Source organism: Caloenas nicobarica, chromosome 28 (genome assembly GCF_036013445.1).
Source record: "Caloenas nicobarica isolate bCalNic1 chromosome 28, bCalNic1.hap1, whole genome shotgun sequence".
Classification (NCBI taxonomy): domain Eukaryota; kingdom Metazoa; phylum Chordata; class Aves; order Columbiformes; family Columbidae; genus Caloenas; species Caloenas nicobarica.
This window is the reverse complement of record NC_088272.1, coordinates 4,101,213-4,117,770: the sequence shown is the minus strand read 5'-3', so window position 1 is coordinate 4,117,770 and position 16,558 is coordinate 4,101,213. Positions and strand designations below refer to the sequence as shown.

Below are 16,558 nucleotides of genomic sequence, written 5' to 3'. Positions count from 1 at the left end.
CTGACTCTCTGGACTTGGGGTGGGAATGTGGGTCCATTTCAGTTCTGACACCAACCCAGGGGGTCTTGCCCCAGAGGTGCATTCATGGAAATTAGGTGCCCAAGCTGCATTTTAAGCTGTGATGACCCGTGTTTGTCATTTGGTGGAAAAGGAGAATTACCTGACACATGCCTCCATCAGGGATGAGGATTTCCATGAGAAATGGCATGGTTATTTTTCTCAGAGAAGTCTCCTCTAACTTGTCACTATATTTTCCTCCTATGACAGGTCCTCATGTTCACAGGCGGAGCAAATGTCCAACAGCAGCTCCATCACCCAGTTCCTCCTCCTGGCGTTCACAGACACACGGGAGCTGCAGCTCTTGCACTTCTGGCTCTTCCTGGGCATCTACCTGGCTGCCCTCCTGGGCAACGGCCTCATCATCACCACCATAGCCTGTGACCAGCACCTCCACACCCCCATGTACTTCTTCCTCCTCAACCTTGCCCTCCTCGACCTGGGCTGCATCTCCACCATTGTCCCCAAATCCATGGCCAATTCCCTCTGGGACACCAGGGCCATCTCCTATCAAGGATGCACTGCTCAAGTCTTAACATTTGCCTTTTTGGTTGAAGCAGAGTATTCACTTCTCACCATCATGTCCTACGACCACTACGTTGCCATCTGCAAACCCCTGCACTACGGGACCCTCCTGGGCAGCAGAGCTTGTGTCCACATGGCAGCAGCTGCCTGGGCCACTGGGTTTCTCACTGCTCTGCTGCACACGGCCAATACATTTTCACTGCCACTGTGCAAGGGCAATGCCCTGGACCAGTTCTTCTGTGAAATCCCCCAGATCCTCAAGCTCTCCTGCTCAGATGCCTCCCTCAGGGAAGTTTGGCTTTCTGTGGTTACTCTCTTAGTAATATTTGGCTGCTTTGTGTTCATTGTGCTGTCCTATGTGCAGATCTTGAGGGCCGTGCTGAGGATCCCCTCTGAGCAGGGACGGCACAAAGCCTTTGCCACGTGCCTCCCTCACCTGGCCGTGGTCTCCCTGTTTGTCAGCACTGCCATGTTTGCCTATCTGAAACCCCCCTCCATCTCTTCCCCATCCATGGACCTGGTGATGGCCGTTCTGTACTCGGTGGTTCCTCCAGCAGTGAACCCCCTCATCTACAGCATGAGGAACCAGGAGCTCAAGGATGCCCTGTGGAAACTGATGAATGGATTTCTTCGGAAGCTATAAACTGTCTCTGTCTTCTTCTACATGCGAGTTATAGTCTAACTCATTGCAGGTTCATCCTGTGTGCAGTATTTTTTTTCTCTAGTTGTGTTTTTCTCTTATGATAATACTGTAATTCCATTTTTAGTTCACTGCCTGCTTTTCTTTTCTCACTGAGTGTCTGTGTCCATGAGGAATCATGCTCCCTGTGTTTAAGCAAAATAAAGGGCTCTCCGGCAAACTGTTTTCTGCTGACATCCGAACTCCAAGACCTTTTTCAAGCTGCAGGGACAGTTCCTGTGTGCATGGGTGGAAGGGGAAAGAGCTCTCGCTTGGCAGCCCTGCCAGGGAGCACCAGCGCTTGGCCTTGCAGAGCTGTTCTCGTTCCACTCCCACACTCTCCTTCTCATCCCTTGTGTTGGTGCAAGGCCTGAGTGCTCTGGCAGCCTGGTCACCGTCCTGCTGTGTGTCAGTCCTGTGAGCGCAGGCAGGGACAGGCCATGGGCACTGCTGTGACAGAGCTGGCCTCACAACAGCCTTTCCAGAAAGAAAGGTGATCTCCTATGGGCAGGGCCTGAAGATTTAGCTCTTCTTCCAAACCTTCTCTCAAAAACATGCCCAAAAAAATGGCCACAGATGCAAACACCAGTGTACAGCTGCACAGTGTGTGTGTGCAGGGCTGGGCACTCAGCAGTGTCCTCTCACAGCCAGGCCTCCTGCCAGAGACCTGCAGGACCAGCAGAGCAGGGGCTGGGCTGTGCCCCTGGGCACTGGACAACCCGCAGAAGCTGCCCCAGGGCATCGTCATGGACTGGCCCCTCACAACCACCTTTTCCAGCCTCTCACCACAGCTCAGAGTTCTTTGTCCCTCCATGGAATTACACTGAATGAGTATTTCAGCTGTTCATGTTTGCATTGTACAGATGAGATGTGAGCATGCACATCATGTACGAGAGGTGACATGAACCCGAGTGAGCACAAACACCATCAGCTATTCCTTGGGGTTCCATGAAGGCCTGTGAGACAGACAGTTTATTGAGGTCACATCATGTTGGGACTAATATCCCATAGGAAAGCACCAGAATGCAGCACTGTGATGTGCTTCCTTGTACCAATGTCCGTTCCTAATGATGAGGGACATCAAAGATGAACGCAGAACATGGAGACACACCATGGGGCTGAGGTGCCTCCCATCCTTTGGGATCAGGAACAGGAGCACAGAGAGACACTGTGACTCCTGCTTCTGCGTGTAAAAGGGAAAGTGTCCAACCCTGAATATCAAAAGGTGTTTTATGAGTCCACGAGGCCAGCTCAGATGTGGACACCTGACAGAACCTGACATTTCTGTGTGTGACTCCAGGGACAAACCCCAGTGGCCTGGTGAGATTCATCTCAGCTCCCTTGGACAGGCTCATCTCAAGTGTCCCTATTTGCTACATCACCTTTGCCATCTCCATCACATGCTGTTCTACACAGTCCTACACCTGCCCCTCTTTCCCTGTGGGAACTTCTGGATTGTGGTCTCAAAAGTGACAGAGTAACCAGAGAGGTTCAGAGGTCCCTCAGAAAGGCAGACGTCAAACCCATCTTCAAGAATGGCAGGAAGGAGAACTGGGAGAATTACAGGCTGCTAAGCCTACGTCTGTCCCTGGGAGGGGGACGGGTCACATTCTTGTAGGACAAGGAAGGGATTGCTGAACCCAAAGTGGCAGGGGAAAGAAAGGCCTGTTGTGTACATGGAGCTTTGCAAGGCTCCAGACATGGTCTCCTGTGGTGGCCTTAGAGAAGATTGGTGAGATCTGGGATGAAGATGTGGATGTTATGATGGGTGGGAAGGTGGCTGGATGACCAAACCCAAATATCATCAGTGGTACAAAGTCCTGTATTTAGCCAGTTTCTAGCGGCATCCCTCAGTGATGAGTACTTGGGCCAACTCTGTTGAACGTCTTTATTCTCCCCGTGCATCATGTCACGGAGCACATTTTCAGCTCCTTTGTGGATGATGCAAAGCTGGGCCTAGAACAACCTCACCTGGTTGGCCCTGCCTTGAGCAGGAGAGTCAGACAAGTTGATGTTCAGGGCTCTCTTCAAACCTGAGTTATTCTATGATTCAACGAACCTTTACCTTGGAGAGGTGTTTGAAGACAGAATAAGTAGTCCTTACCAGTTAAAAGAATGAATCCTGCCTGCAATTGCTAACCTAAGCTATCTAAATCCTCTCAGTTTTGGTCAGTCTGCTCCTCTAACAAAGATAAAAGTGACTTTTAAAAACACCTAATCAGAACCTGCAAAGAACACTGTCCTTGCAGTGCAGACACTCTGGAGCCCGCACTATTAGTTGAGTCTTGTTTTAACATCTATCACAAGACTGATACATCAAGTGTCCTTTAGCTGAACTTTTCTTGTTATACACTCATTATAATAGTAAAATACACATCGCTAGGATGGGAGACCCAGGCTCAGCCCGGGTCCCTTCCTCAATAAGTCTGTGTAGTGGTAAAACGACTCTGTAACCAATATGCCATTGTGTAATCACTTGGCTCTTTAGGACTGCATGAGGGTCTGAATGTAGTGATAAGATTTTGTATGTAATGGCTATTCCATCTCTGTACGATGTGCTGGTTTCATTCCAGCATCCAGACTTGCACAACTCTGTAATAAACAATATCTCATCTCTGGGTGTGGGATTGGCTTTGCACTTTGGGTAGCAAATTCGCAATTAGCAACCAGGAAGAAGGAAAAAAAAAAAATAGAAGAGGCAGGAAAGGACATAGAAAAGGTGTCAACATTTCACAGTCCTGTAAAGAATGCTTCTCCACTCAGATCTTTAGTAGGAAATAGATTTGATCAATTTGGTAACACAAGCATACTTTTATCTAGTCAGGTTGTGGCCCATAAGGAGGGTGATGGATGGGTATGGGATTATGAGATCACTTGTGTCTAGGAAACTCATAACTGAGTTCAGAGACTTTGGCTGTGAAGGGGAGAGCGAGGTCAGTTCTGTCTCTGGAGGTGACAGCCCAGTAGTAGGAACAGAGCGGGGAAGGTATCTCTGCCTACGTACCCACAGGCCCTACCCAGGAAGAGGCCTTGGAGACATGTTGTCATGTCCATTCTGCCTGAGACCATGATGGGTCAGCAGCAGGAACATGGTCGTGTCTATCAGAGAAGCTGAAAGGCCAGCAGCACTCATGGGATTTAGAAGATCATGGTGAGGTGACTTCTCTCTGGCCAAGTAAAAGACCACAAGAAGCCTAATGGGTTGGGTTCCCTGCATGAAGAGCAGTTTCTGAGATGGTCAAGCTTTCCTTGATAGAGCAAAAAAGCAGGAGAGAGAAAAAAATAATCATAAAATGCAACTTGAAAGGTGAGGACAGGATACCAGGAGGAAGAAATGTCACTGGAAGGGCAGTGCTGTGGTGCAAGAGGTCACTTTGAGGGAGCTGGATCAGCCCATGGTTTGTGTTCCAAAGAACAGGCAGGGAGGGTGCAGACACATCAGTGAAGGGACAGAAATGCTGGGGTGAGAGCAGGTGGGGAAGCAGATGGGTGTGTGCAGCCTGCAGGGAAAGAGGGGCAGGTGTAGGACCGTGTAGAACAGCCTGTGATGGAGATGGCAAAGGGCGCTGGTGAGGCTGGAAGGGACCAACAGGACCCAGGTCTCTGTCCCCTTGGCCATGGCAGTTGTCTCTGACACTGAGGTCCATGAGAAGACATGTTGTCCTCACGGCACTGGGGCCTCGTTGCCTCCTTGCAGCCCCATGGGGAAGCTGGAAGGTGTTGTACCAGCGTTGTCCTTCCCTCGGCCTTGCACACCCACATCCCACGGTCCCAGGAAGAGCCCTGAGCCGTGTGTGAGGGACAGGATCCCCGTTCCCATTGCCTGGAGGTCGTGGCTTCTCCTTTCTGCTTCAGAAAGCAAACCAAGGGGTTTCTCAGCATCAGAGCTGAGGAAAACACTAAAAGGAGACCTCACGGTGGCTACAGCTTCCTCACAAGGGGAGAAGGAAGGGTAGGTACTGAGCTCTTCTCTCTGGTCACCAGTGACAGAACCCAAGGGAATGGCAGGAAGATGTGCCGGGGGAGGGTGAGTTGGACATGAGGAAAAGGTTCTTCACCCAGAGGTGCTGGACACTGAACAGGCTCCCCAGGGAGGTGTCACGGCCCCAATTCTGACAGTGTTCAAGAAGAAACGGGACAACATCCTCAGACACACGGTGTGAACTGTGAGGTTGTCCTGTGGAAGGACAGGAGTTGGACTCAATGATCCTGGAACACAAGAGGTTCCACTTCAATATGAGAAGAAACTTTTTCAGAATGAGGGTGACAGGGCCTGGAACAGGCTGCCCAGGGAGGATGTGGAGTCTCCTTCTCTGCAGACATTCAAAACCCGCCTGGTTCCTATGTAACCTCACGTGGGTGTTCCTGCTCCAGCACGGGGATTGGACTAGATGATCTTTTGAGGTCCCTTTAAATCCCCAACATTCTGCGATTCTGTGATTCTGTGATCCTTGTGGGTCCCTTCCCACTCAGGACATTCTATCATTCTATGAAATACTAGGTCAAAAGCCCATGTTTTCATTGTACAGATGAGTTGCAAACATACACATCATGTGCATGTCCACTGTGTGCATGTGGTGAGATGAACCCAAGGGAGCGCAAATGCTTTCAGCTATTCATTAGGGATCCATAAAGGTCAGTGGGAGAGAGATGGTGTTGAGGGGTCTCTTCCAACCTGTGTTATTGTAGGATTCCATGATTCTTTTCCTTGGAGAGCTCTTGCACATCAGAATAGACAGAGGAAGAAGACAAAAAAGAGACAGAAGCAGAGATATAAAATGCCCCAGTGTAAATACAGCAGCTCCTCTGAGGAACGTTTCTCCACTCAAACCCTTGATAGGAAATCTATTAGATACATTTGATGAAACCAGCTTAGTTTTACCTGCTCACACACTGGAGCACAAGGAGGGCGATGGCTGGGTCCGATGTCATGTGCTCAGCTGTGTCTCAGGAACTCACAGTCCAGTAGGAAGCCAATGGCTATGGAGGGGACTGTGAGTCACTTGTGCCCCTGCAGGGGACAGGCCAACAGCAGGAACAGGACTGGGAAAGGGACTGTGCGGTCACACATACGAGACGAGCAATCGGGCCCAATCAGCATGGCTTTATGAAAGGCAGGTCCTGCCTGACCAACCTGATCTCCTCCTGTGACAAGGTGACCGGCTTAGCAGATGAGGGAAAGTCTGTCGTGGGGGAGTGAATCCACCACACAGGCTGTGGATGTTGTGCACTTAGACTTCAGTAAAGCCTTTGACACCGTATCCCACAGCATCTCCTGGAGAAGCTGCAGCTCATGGCCTGGGTGGGTGTATCTGCGATGGATAAAGAATCACAGAATCACAGAATCACAGAATGTTAGGGATTGGAAGGGACCTCAAAAGATCATCTAGTCCAATCCCCCTGCCAGAGCAGGAAAACTTAGGTGAGGTTACACAGGAAGGCGTCCAGGCGGGTTTTGAATGTCTCCAGAGAAGGAGAATCCACAACCCCCCTGGGCAGCCCGTTCCAGTGCTCTGTCACCCTCACTGAGAAGAAGTTTCTTCTCACATTTAAGCGGAACCTCTTGTGTTCCAGCTTGAACCCATTACCCCTTGTCTTACTGTTGGTTGTCACCGAGAAGAGCCTGGCTCCATCCTCGTGACACCCACCCTTTACATATTTATAAACATTAATGAGGTCACCCCTCAGTCTCCTCTTCTCCAAGCTAAAGAGACCCAGCTCCCTCAGCCTTTCCTCATAAGGGAGATGCTCCACTCCCTTAATCATCTTTGTGGCCCTGCGCTGGACTCTCTCCAGCAGTTCCCTGTCCTTCCTGAACTGAGGGGCCCAGAACTGGACACAATATTCCAGATGAGGTCTCACCAGGGCAGAGTAGAGGGGAAGGAGAACCTCTCTGGACCTACTAACCACCCCCCTTCTAATACACCCCAGGATGCCATTGGCCTTCTTGGCCACAAGGGCACAGTGCTGGCTCATGGTCATCCTGCTGTCCACCAGGACCCCCAGGTCCCTTTCCCCTACACTGCTCTCTAATAGGTCATTCCCCAACCTGTACTGGAACCTGGGGTTGTTCCTGCCCAGATGCAAGACTCTACATTTCCCCTTGTTATATTTCATTAAATTTTTCCCCGCCCAACTCTCCAGCCTGTCCAGATCTCGCTGGATGGCAGCACAGCCCTCTGGCGTGTCAGCCACTCCTCCCAGCTTGGTGTCATCAGCAAACTTGCTGATAGTACACTCAATTCCCTCATCCAAGTCATTGATGAATATATTGAACAGTATTGGTCCCAGAACTGACCCTTGAGGCACTCCACTAGATACAGGCCTCCAACCAGACTCCGCCCCATTGATCACAACTCTCTGGCTTCTCTCCTTCAGCCAGTTTGTAGTCCACCTCACTACCCGATCATCCAGTCCACACTTCCTCAGTTTTGCCGTGAGGATGCTGTGGGAGACGGTGTCAAATGCTTTACTGAAGTCAAGGTAGACCACATCCACTGCTCTGCCATCGTCAATCCACCTTGTTACGTCTTCATAAAAGGCTATGAGGTTGGTCAAACACGACTTCCCCTTGGTGAAGCCATGTTGACTGTCCCTGATGACCCTCTTATCCTTGATATGTCTTAAGATGGCACCAAGGATAAGGTGTTCCATCACTTTCCCAGGGATGGAGGTGAGGCTGACCGGTCTATAGTTGCCCGGGTCCTCCTTCTTGCCCTTTTTGAAGACCGGAGTGACATTTGCTTTCCTCCAGTCCTCAGGCACCTCTCCCGTTTCCCAAGACTTGGCAAAGATGATGGAGAGCGGTCCAGCAATGACTTCAGCCAGCTCCCTCAGCACCCGCGGGTGCATCCCATCTGGACCCATGGATTTATGGATGTCCAGATTGCTTAATTGCTCCCTAACCCAGTCCTCATCAACTGAGGCAGACTCCTCCATTGTCCTGCCTTCCTCTGGCCAGAAGAACTGGCTGGAGGGCCGGGCCCAAAGAGTTGTGGTGAACGGAGCCAAATCCAGTTGGCGGCCGGTCACTAGTGGTGTCCCCAGGGCTCAGTATTGGGGCCAGTTCTGTTTAATCTCTTTGTCAGTGATCTAGACGAGGGGATCGAGTGCACCCTCAGTAAGTTTGCAGGTGACACCAAATTGGCTGGGAGTGTTGATCTGCTGGAGCGTGGGAAGGCCACACAGAGGGATCTGGACCGGAGGAAATGATGGACTGAGAACAATTGTATGAGGTTGCTGACCATGATGCCATATGGTGTGGAATATCTCTTTGGTCAGTTGGGGTCAGCTGTCCTGGCTTGGTCCCCTCCCAGCCTTTAGCCACATCCAGCCCTCTTGTTTTTGGGGCAGACTGAGAAACACAGAAGGCCTTGAGGCTGTGCCAGAACTGCTCAGCAGTAACTAAAAGGTCAGCATGTTCTTGAAGGTGTTTTGGCCACCAAGCAAAGCACAGAACAGCAGGGGAAGGAGTGTTGATCTGCTGGAGGGTCGGAAGGCCATACAGAGGGATCTGGATGAGCTGGATTGATGGGCTGAGGCCAGTTGTCTGAGTCTCAACAAGGCCAAGTCCCGGGTCCTGCACTTGGATCACAACAACCCCATGAAGGCTCCAGGCTCAGGGAAGCGCGGCTGGAAAGCTGCTCGGCAGAAAGGGATCTGAGGGTGTTGACTGACAGCAGCTGAACAGGAGCCAGCGTGTGCCCAGGTGGCCAAAAAGGCCACCAGCATCCTGACGTACACCAAGAATAGCACAGCCAGCAGTACCAGGGCCGTGATCATCCCCTTGTCCTCAGTGCTGGTGAGGCCTCACCTGGAATCCTGTGTTCAGTTTTGGGCCCCTCACTATAGGAAAGACCTTTACGTTCTGGAGCGAGTTCAGAGAAGGGCAATGGAGCTGGTGAAGAAGCTGGAGAAGAAGTCTTAGGAGGAGCGGCTGAGAGAGCTGGGGCTGTTTAGCCTGGAGAAAAGGGGGCTGAGGGGAGACCTTGTCACTGTCTATAACGGCCTGATAGGAGGTTGCAGCAGGGAGGGTGTTTGTGTCTTCTCCTGAGTAGCAAGTGATAGGACAAGAGGAAATGGCCTCAAGTTGTGCCAGGGGAGCTTTAGATTGGATATTAGGAAAAAATTCTTCTTGGAAACGGTTGTCGGGCATTGGAACAGGCTGCCCAGGGAAGTCACGGGGTCACCATCCCTGTAGGTGTTTAAAAGGAGTTTAGATGAGGTTCTTAAGGGAGATGGTTTAGTGCTTGAGTCAGATTATGGTTGGACTCGATGATCCTGAGGGTCTCTTTCCACTGAAACGATTCTATGATTCCGTGATATCAACTGGATAATTCTTCTATCACTTCTTCTCAGTGCTCTTCATGTACCTGCCTCTTTGCCTACAGTGCTGAAACTTTTCTAACTAAGCACAGAAGTCTTGAATACTAGATGTAAATGATGGAAGCAACATGTCTTTATCAGTCTTGTCTGATACCTGCCAGTCCAGGCAAACACCTCAGGTATACTGGGGCCTCTCGAGGTTTGCATTGGATGCTTATAGTGAGACCATGGAGCTCAGCCTGAAAACCTGAGAACTCCCCTCAAAACCAAATCAAACCAAAAACAACAACAAGAACAAAAAACCCCACACTCTTTTTTTCTCAGATGAAATGATTCAATATTTCCAATAAAATGTCTGTGGAATTTCTATACTGTGAAAATATTAATTTTCAGAATGTGTATGTACTGTGGGAATTGAAACATTGACCTTTCCCTGTGCTTGCATTGCCACAATTCTGTCTATCATGCTGTGTATTTAATCCCCCTGAACATCCAGGAGTTTCTACCTGTCCTTATTCAGCTCACCATGTCTGAAGTCATCTCTTCAGAAGCCTGTCTGGACATTTGCACTTTCCATTGCTCCCCAGAGGTTCTTCCTCCTCTCACTCTTTGCTCGTTCAGAGCTTCTCAGCTCTCTCCCTGCTTTGAGCTTCAGGCAGGTAAAGTCTTTCAGCAGTTGCTGTCATACTCCCTATAGGCGACTCAATTATGGCAATGGACCTCACTGGAAACTACTTAATTTAACCATAGAACTGAGAAACATCATTAAGTTCTATTGTGTTTTCTTTTTTTTCTCCTTTCTTTATTTCCTCTAATTAAAAATTCCCCAGTGCTATTTAATCCGGTTCTCTAAGGAAACATGAACTAATTCCTGCAAAGAAGCTGTAACAATCAGGTGCAAACTTCCGTGCAGAATCTGATGTAAAGAAATGTGATGTAAATCCCAGGGGGCCAATGAGCAAAACAGGGAGTTTGGGGAGCTGATCAGAGATTTCCTGCTAACAATTTGAGTAGAGAAACATTCTTCACAGGAACTGCTATGTTTCTGTTGACACCTTTTAGGTCTCCACCTCTGCCTCTTTTTTCCTTTTTTTTTGTCTTGTTCCTCCAACTATTCTGTCTTCCAAAACCTTTCCAAGGGAAAGATTCCTTGAATCACAGACTAACTCAGGTTTGAACATCCTCTTGTCTCACTGTCCTGCTCAGGGCAGGGTGAACCAGGTGAGGTTGTCCAAGGCCTCTGCCCAGCTTTGCACCATCCACAAAGGAGCTGAAGGTTCACTCCGTCACCTCATTCAGGGGGAGAATAAAGACATTCACCAGTGCTGGCCCAAGTGCTGGTCCCTGAGGGATTCCACTGGTAACTGACTGCAGGGGGGGCTTTGTACCACTGGTGACATTTGGGCTTCATCATCCAGCCAGCTTCCCACCCAGCATTCACTTCTTGAGCCCACAGACAACCAATCGCATTATAAGGACACCATGGGAAACCATGTCTGACACCTTGTGAAATTCTATGTGCACAACATGCCTTTCTTTCCCTGCCCATTTGGGTTCAGCAATCCCTTTCTTGTTTTCCAAGTGCCTGGACATGGCTGCAGGAGGACTTGTCCCACTCCCTTCCCATGGAAGGACACAGGCTGACCAGCCTGTAATTCTCACAGTTTTCATTCCTGCCCTTCTTGAAGACAGGTTTGACAACTGCCTTTTCCAAGGACCTCAGAACCCCTCTGATTGCTCTGGCAGGTTTCAGACCACAATCCAGACTCACAGGTAAGGATGACATAGCAGACAGGAGCACGTGAGATTGATCTGCCTGGGCCAGTGGGGTTTGTTCCTGGAGTCACACACAGAAATGTCAGGTTCTGTCAGGTGTCCACATCTGAGGCGGCCTCGTGGGCTCCTTCTGCACCCAGGGATGTTCAGAGACAGAGTCTGTCCCTTTCGCACACAGAGGCAGGAGTCACAGTGTCCCTCTGGCCTCCTGTTGCCACTCCCGAGGGATGGGAGGCACCTCAGCCCTGTGGTGTGTCACCCTGCTCTGCACTCATCTGAGATGTCCCACGTCATGAGGAATGGACACAGGGACATTGGTTAAAGGAAGCACATCCCAGTGCTGCATTTAGGCAGTTTCCATGGGATGTTACTCCCAACGAGAAATGACCTCAAGACCCTGTCTGTCCTACAGGCCAAAATGGAACGCACAGGAATAGCTCGTGGCGTTTCTGCTGACTCGGGTTCATCTCACCTCTCATGCATGATGTGCAGGCTCACATCTCATCCGTATGATGCAACATGAACAGCTGAAATACTCATTCAGTGCCCCTCCATGGAGGGACAAAGAACCTCTCTGAGCTGGGGAGAGAGGAAATGTTGGTTGTGAGGGGCCAGTCCATGACGATGCCCTGGGGCAGCTTCCGTGGGATGTCCAGTGCACAGGGGCACAGTCCAGCCCCTGCTCTGCTGGTCCTGCAGGTCTCTGGCAGGAGGCCTGGCTGTGAGAGGACACTGCTGTGTGCCCAGCCCTGCACACACACACTGTGCAGCTGTGCCCTGGTGTTTGCATCTGTGGCCACTTTTGTGGGCAAGTTTTTGAGAGAAGGTTTGTAAGAAGACCTAAGCCTTCCGGCACTGCCCTGAGGAGATCACTCTTCTTTATAGAAGTCCTGTTACAGAGGCCAGCTCTGTCACAGCAGTGCCCATGGCCTGTCCCTGCCTGCGCTCACAGGACTCACACACAGCAGGACGGTGACCAGGCTGCCAGAGCACTCAGGCCTTGCACCAACACAAGGGATGAGAAGGAGAGTGTGGGAGTGGAACGAGAACAGCTCTGGAAGGCCAAGCGCTGGTGCTCCCTGGCAGGGCTGCCAGGCTGGACTCTTTTCCCCTCCTCCCATGCACACAAGAGCTGTCCCTGCAGCTCCAAACAGGTCTTGCAGGAAGGATATAGTGAAAATCAATTTGCTACAGGATCCTGTACTTTGTTTAAATACACACAGATCATGGCTCCTCATTTACACAGCCAGTGGTTATTAAAGAAAAGCAGATAGTGAATAAGAAAGGGGATGACAACATTATCACAATAAAAAAAAATGCCAATAACAACATAAAAAACAGATGAGAGCTGGACCTGTAAGTAGTTACATTAAAACTGCTATGTAGAAGCAGATGTGCGGTTTATTGTTTCAGAAAACACTTAGATACGAGTTTCCACAGGGCATCCTTGAGCTCCTGGTTCCTCATGCTGTAGATGAGGGGGTTCACTGCTGGAGGCACCACCGAGTACAGAAAAGATACCACCAGGTCCAGGCTTGGGGAGGAGATGGAAGGGGACTTCAGATAGGCAATCATAACAGTGCTGACAAACAGGGAGACCACGGCCAGGTGAGGGAGGAACGTGGAAAAGGCTTTGTGCCGTCCCTGCTCAGAGGGGATCCTCAGCACGGCCCTCAAGATCTGCACATAGGACAGCACAATGAACACAAAGCAGCCAAAAGTTAAACAGCCAGTACCTACAAGAAGCCCAAGTTCCCTGAGGGAGGCATCTGAGCAGGAGAGCTTGAGGATCTGGGGGATTTCACAGAAGAACTGGTCCAGGGCATTGCCCTTGCACAGTGGCAGTGAAAATGTATTGGCCGTGTGCAGCAGAGCAGTGAGAAACCCAGTGGCCCAGGCAGCTGCTGCCATGTGGACACAAGCTCTGCTGCCCAGGAGGGTCCCGTAGTGCAGGGGTTTGCAGATGGCAACATAGCGGTCGTACGACATGATGGTGAGAAGAGAATGCTCTGCACCTAACAAGAAACCTAAAAAGAAGACCTGGGCAGCACATCCTGCAAAGGAAATAACCCTGGTATCCCACAGGGAGTGGGCCATGGATTTGGGGACAGTGATGGAGATGCAGCCCAGGTCGAGGAGGGCGAGGTTGAGCAGGAAGAAGTACATGGGGGTGTGGAGGTGCTGGTCACAGGTTATGGTGGTGATGATGAGGCCGTTGCCCAGGAGGGCAGCCAGGTAGATGCCCAGGAAGAGCCAGAAGTGCAAGAGCTGCAGCTCCCGTGTGTCTGTGAACGCCAGGAGGAGGAACTGGGTGATGGAGCTGCTGTTGCACATATGCTGCTGATGAGCGTGGGGCACTGTTACAGGAGGAAAAGACAGTGACGGTTTAGATGAGACTCCTCTGAGCAAAATCAAAGCCATGTCTCACACACCCTCCCCTGCTCCACACCCCTTGTCCTTTTCCAGACCTTCCTTCGGGTCCGTGGCTGAGCCCTGGGTGGTGCTGGCTGGAGGTGCCGTGAGGAGCAGGGCCTGTGCCCGCTGGCTGCCCAGGAGTCAGCCCTGCTCTGCAGCAGGGGTCATGGAACGGGGGCAGGGGACGGACCTGGGGTTCAAAGTTGTCATCTGAAACTGCTGCTGGTGAAGAAGGACCTGTCAGCATCTGCACAGTGACAGAGAATGAAACAGGATGGTAAAATGAAATTTGAAAGGTTTGGTTTTTTTACAGCTTCACAGAATCATAGAATGTTTGGGATTGGATGGGACTTCGAAAGATGATCTAGTCCAATCCTGCGAATCCCTTCGAGAGTGTTCTTGCATGTCAGAAAGTCTCATCATTTATGCTGCAGGGAGAAGAGAGCAAGTCCTGCAAGACCAGAGGATGCCTGTGGGTCAGTGCAGAGTGAGGGCAGCTGCTCTGTCCCTCTGTCTTGCTCCAGCTGCCCTGGGCTGGCACCTTTCTGAGATGGAGGCTGATCACACTGCCATGTTACCCTGAAAAGCCACCAGGACTGCTGAGAGCAGAGGTTTGCAGGTTGGAAGAAAGGACAGGTGAACCTAAGGCTGATGGGTTCAGCAGATGTGATGCTGCTGCTGTCCATGGGCAGAGGGGTGGCTGAAGGGATGTTACAAGGCCTCTGGCAGATCGGCTGATCACTCAGACTTGCACTTCAGGAGTCTCAGTGACTTGTTAAAACTTGAGAGCTCCTTTTTCACTTATCCCGTCCTCCATCCCCCCACCCTCCAAGTCTTGGAATAGGAGACTGAAAGGACAGACTCGGGAAAGCTCCTGATCTTTATAGTAATACCTGTATAGATCTTCTCCTTGAAACCTCCAACGGGAAGCAGTCAGCAGTGATCTGGAGCTGTGAGCAGCCCTGACCCATGGAGAACCCAGCAGCAGAAGGACCCTGCCCTGCTGGGGGTCGCTCCTTCCCCCCACAGCTTCTCCCCTCAGTGTTGTTGGGATCTCCCCGGGCAGGCTGAGCGCTGACCTTGGCAGGCGGCAGAGTCCCTGCCCCGGCACAGCCCTGGGGTGCAGGGACCCTACTCTGCAGGACAGCCCTGGGCACCCCTGCTTGCACATTTACATTTACACCCCACAGCCATCCTTGGCAGAACACAGCATTCATGTCTTGTCTCTCTGACGGTGCAGAAGGCAATCCCTGCTCTGCAGCACATCCTCTTCCTTTGCATCAGAGAATCTCTGAGAGTTTTACTTACGTCTCTTGCAGGCTCTGCAATGTGACAGCTTTCTGAGATCCTACCATGATTTGCAGATGCAATGCCCTGCAGCCACAGGCATCATTTCTGCGAAGATTTCTCCCACAGTGATCTCTCAGCATCCTCCCACCCCAGACTGCGTTTCCCTGTCTCTCCCTGGCTCCTCTGTCCTCGGTGCTGCAGGCAGAGCCCTCAGCCCTGCTGCGCTTTGCAGAGGAGCTGCTCCTGGGCAGAGCTGTCTCTCTGCAGCGCTGCCGCTTGCCATGAGCTCCCTCTGTCCCAGGAGCCCAGCCCAGCTCAGCAGCACAGGAGCAGCCCATGATGTCCCTTTCTCTGTCCCCTCTGGTCTCCCTCCAGCTGTCCCTGGGGCTCCAGGGGCACATCCTTTGAAACAACCTCAAGTAATCAGTGATGTTGATTCTCTCTCTTCAGCAGTGACACTTCTTGCCAGCACTGTGTTCTTTGAATTAAAAAATAAATTGGTATGAGAATCACCTTTTCTTGTCCCATCATTAGGCAGGACACCAGGAATGTTACAGCAAAGGATCTAATTTTTCCAAATTGGGGGAGGAATATGTTCCCCGGAATGAATTTAGGCATTATATTCTGGGTTTATACTCCTAGGTCTAGAGAGACATTCAGCAACCTTTTGACCAGCTCATGTCTGTGCTCTGAAGCAAAGCCTTTGCATGCATGGAGTCTTGGACACTTGGTACCAGGTTTCCTTGTGGCAGCTCAGAGGTTTCGTGGTGCCACAGCTGGGGTGTTTCAGCCCAGATGTGAGGCAATGGCCTCAGCCAGGGACCTGACTGGGGGAGCTGGAGCTGTCAGTGTTGCAGACAGACCTGTGACACGGATGGAATAAACTGCCAAGGCAGGGTGGCAGAAGTTAGTTCATCTGGTCTGCAAGGACAGCAGCCTCCAAGCACAGCAACAGGCCAGAGCAAAACTCAGTCTAGACCTGTAAGGCAATTCAAGGACACCCTAATGAGCTGTTACTACTTCCGGAACAGTTAAAGGAGAAACAAAGACACCGTGTGGGTACTGATTAATTTAATAAGGGAGAGAAGTGATATTCTCTGTGTCTCTGGTCCTCCATCTTCACCAGCAAGGTCTCCCAGGCCTCTGTCACTGGAGGCAGAACAACCAGCAGTGGATGGGGATCAAGTCAGGGGTCCCTGGAACTAACACAATCCTTTCCAGTCTGTGGGACAGGAGGGGCAGCATCCCAGGAGCTGAGACAGCAGGACCATGTCACAGTGAGGCCACTCTCCACCTTCTTGGAAAGCTCATGGAGACTGGGGGGACTCCCTGACCACTGGCAGCTCTCACACATCGTGTGCACTTTTCAAAATGGCCAATGGTTGAGTGCTGTGGTTTGCTTGCGGGGTGAAAATAAAACCGTGGCAGATGTATTGTTAACTCCCTCTTCCACCCCTTCCCCCTTCAGCCCCTCCCTCTCCCCTCATCCCA

General features: G+C 51.0%; 2 protein-coding genes across 2 annotated transcripts; one reads left to right on the top strand and one right to left on the bottom strand.

Annotated features, from left to right (window-relative positions):
• The first annotated feature begins 637 nt into the window (after window positions 1–637).
• LOC135999404 (olfactory receptor 14J1-like) lies at window positions 638–1,225 on the top strand. Its single transcript, XM_065652959.1, has one exon. It carries the CDS (start codon window positions 638–640, stop codon window positions 1,223–1,225), a length of 588 nt encoding a protein of 195 aa, XP_065509031.1.
• An 11,538-nt stretch (window positions 1,226–12,763) lies between these two features.
• On the bottom strand, window positions 12,764–13,696 carry LOC135999537 (olfactory receptor 14J1-like). Its single transcript, XM_065653106.1, has one exon. The coding sequence runs from the start codon at window positions 13,694–13,696 to the stop codon at window positions 12,764–12,766; it is 933 nt and encodes a 310-aa protein (XP_065509178.1).
• Between the last annotated feature and the right edge of the window lie 2,862 nt (window positions 13,697–16,558).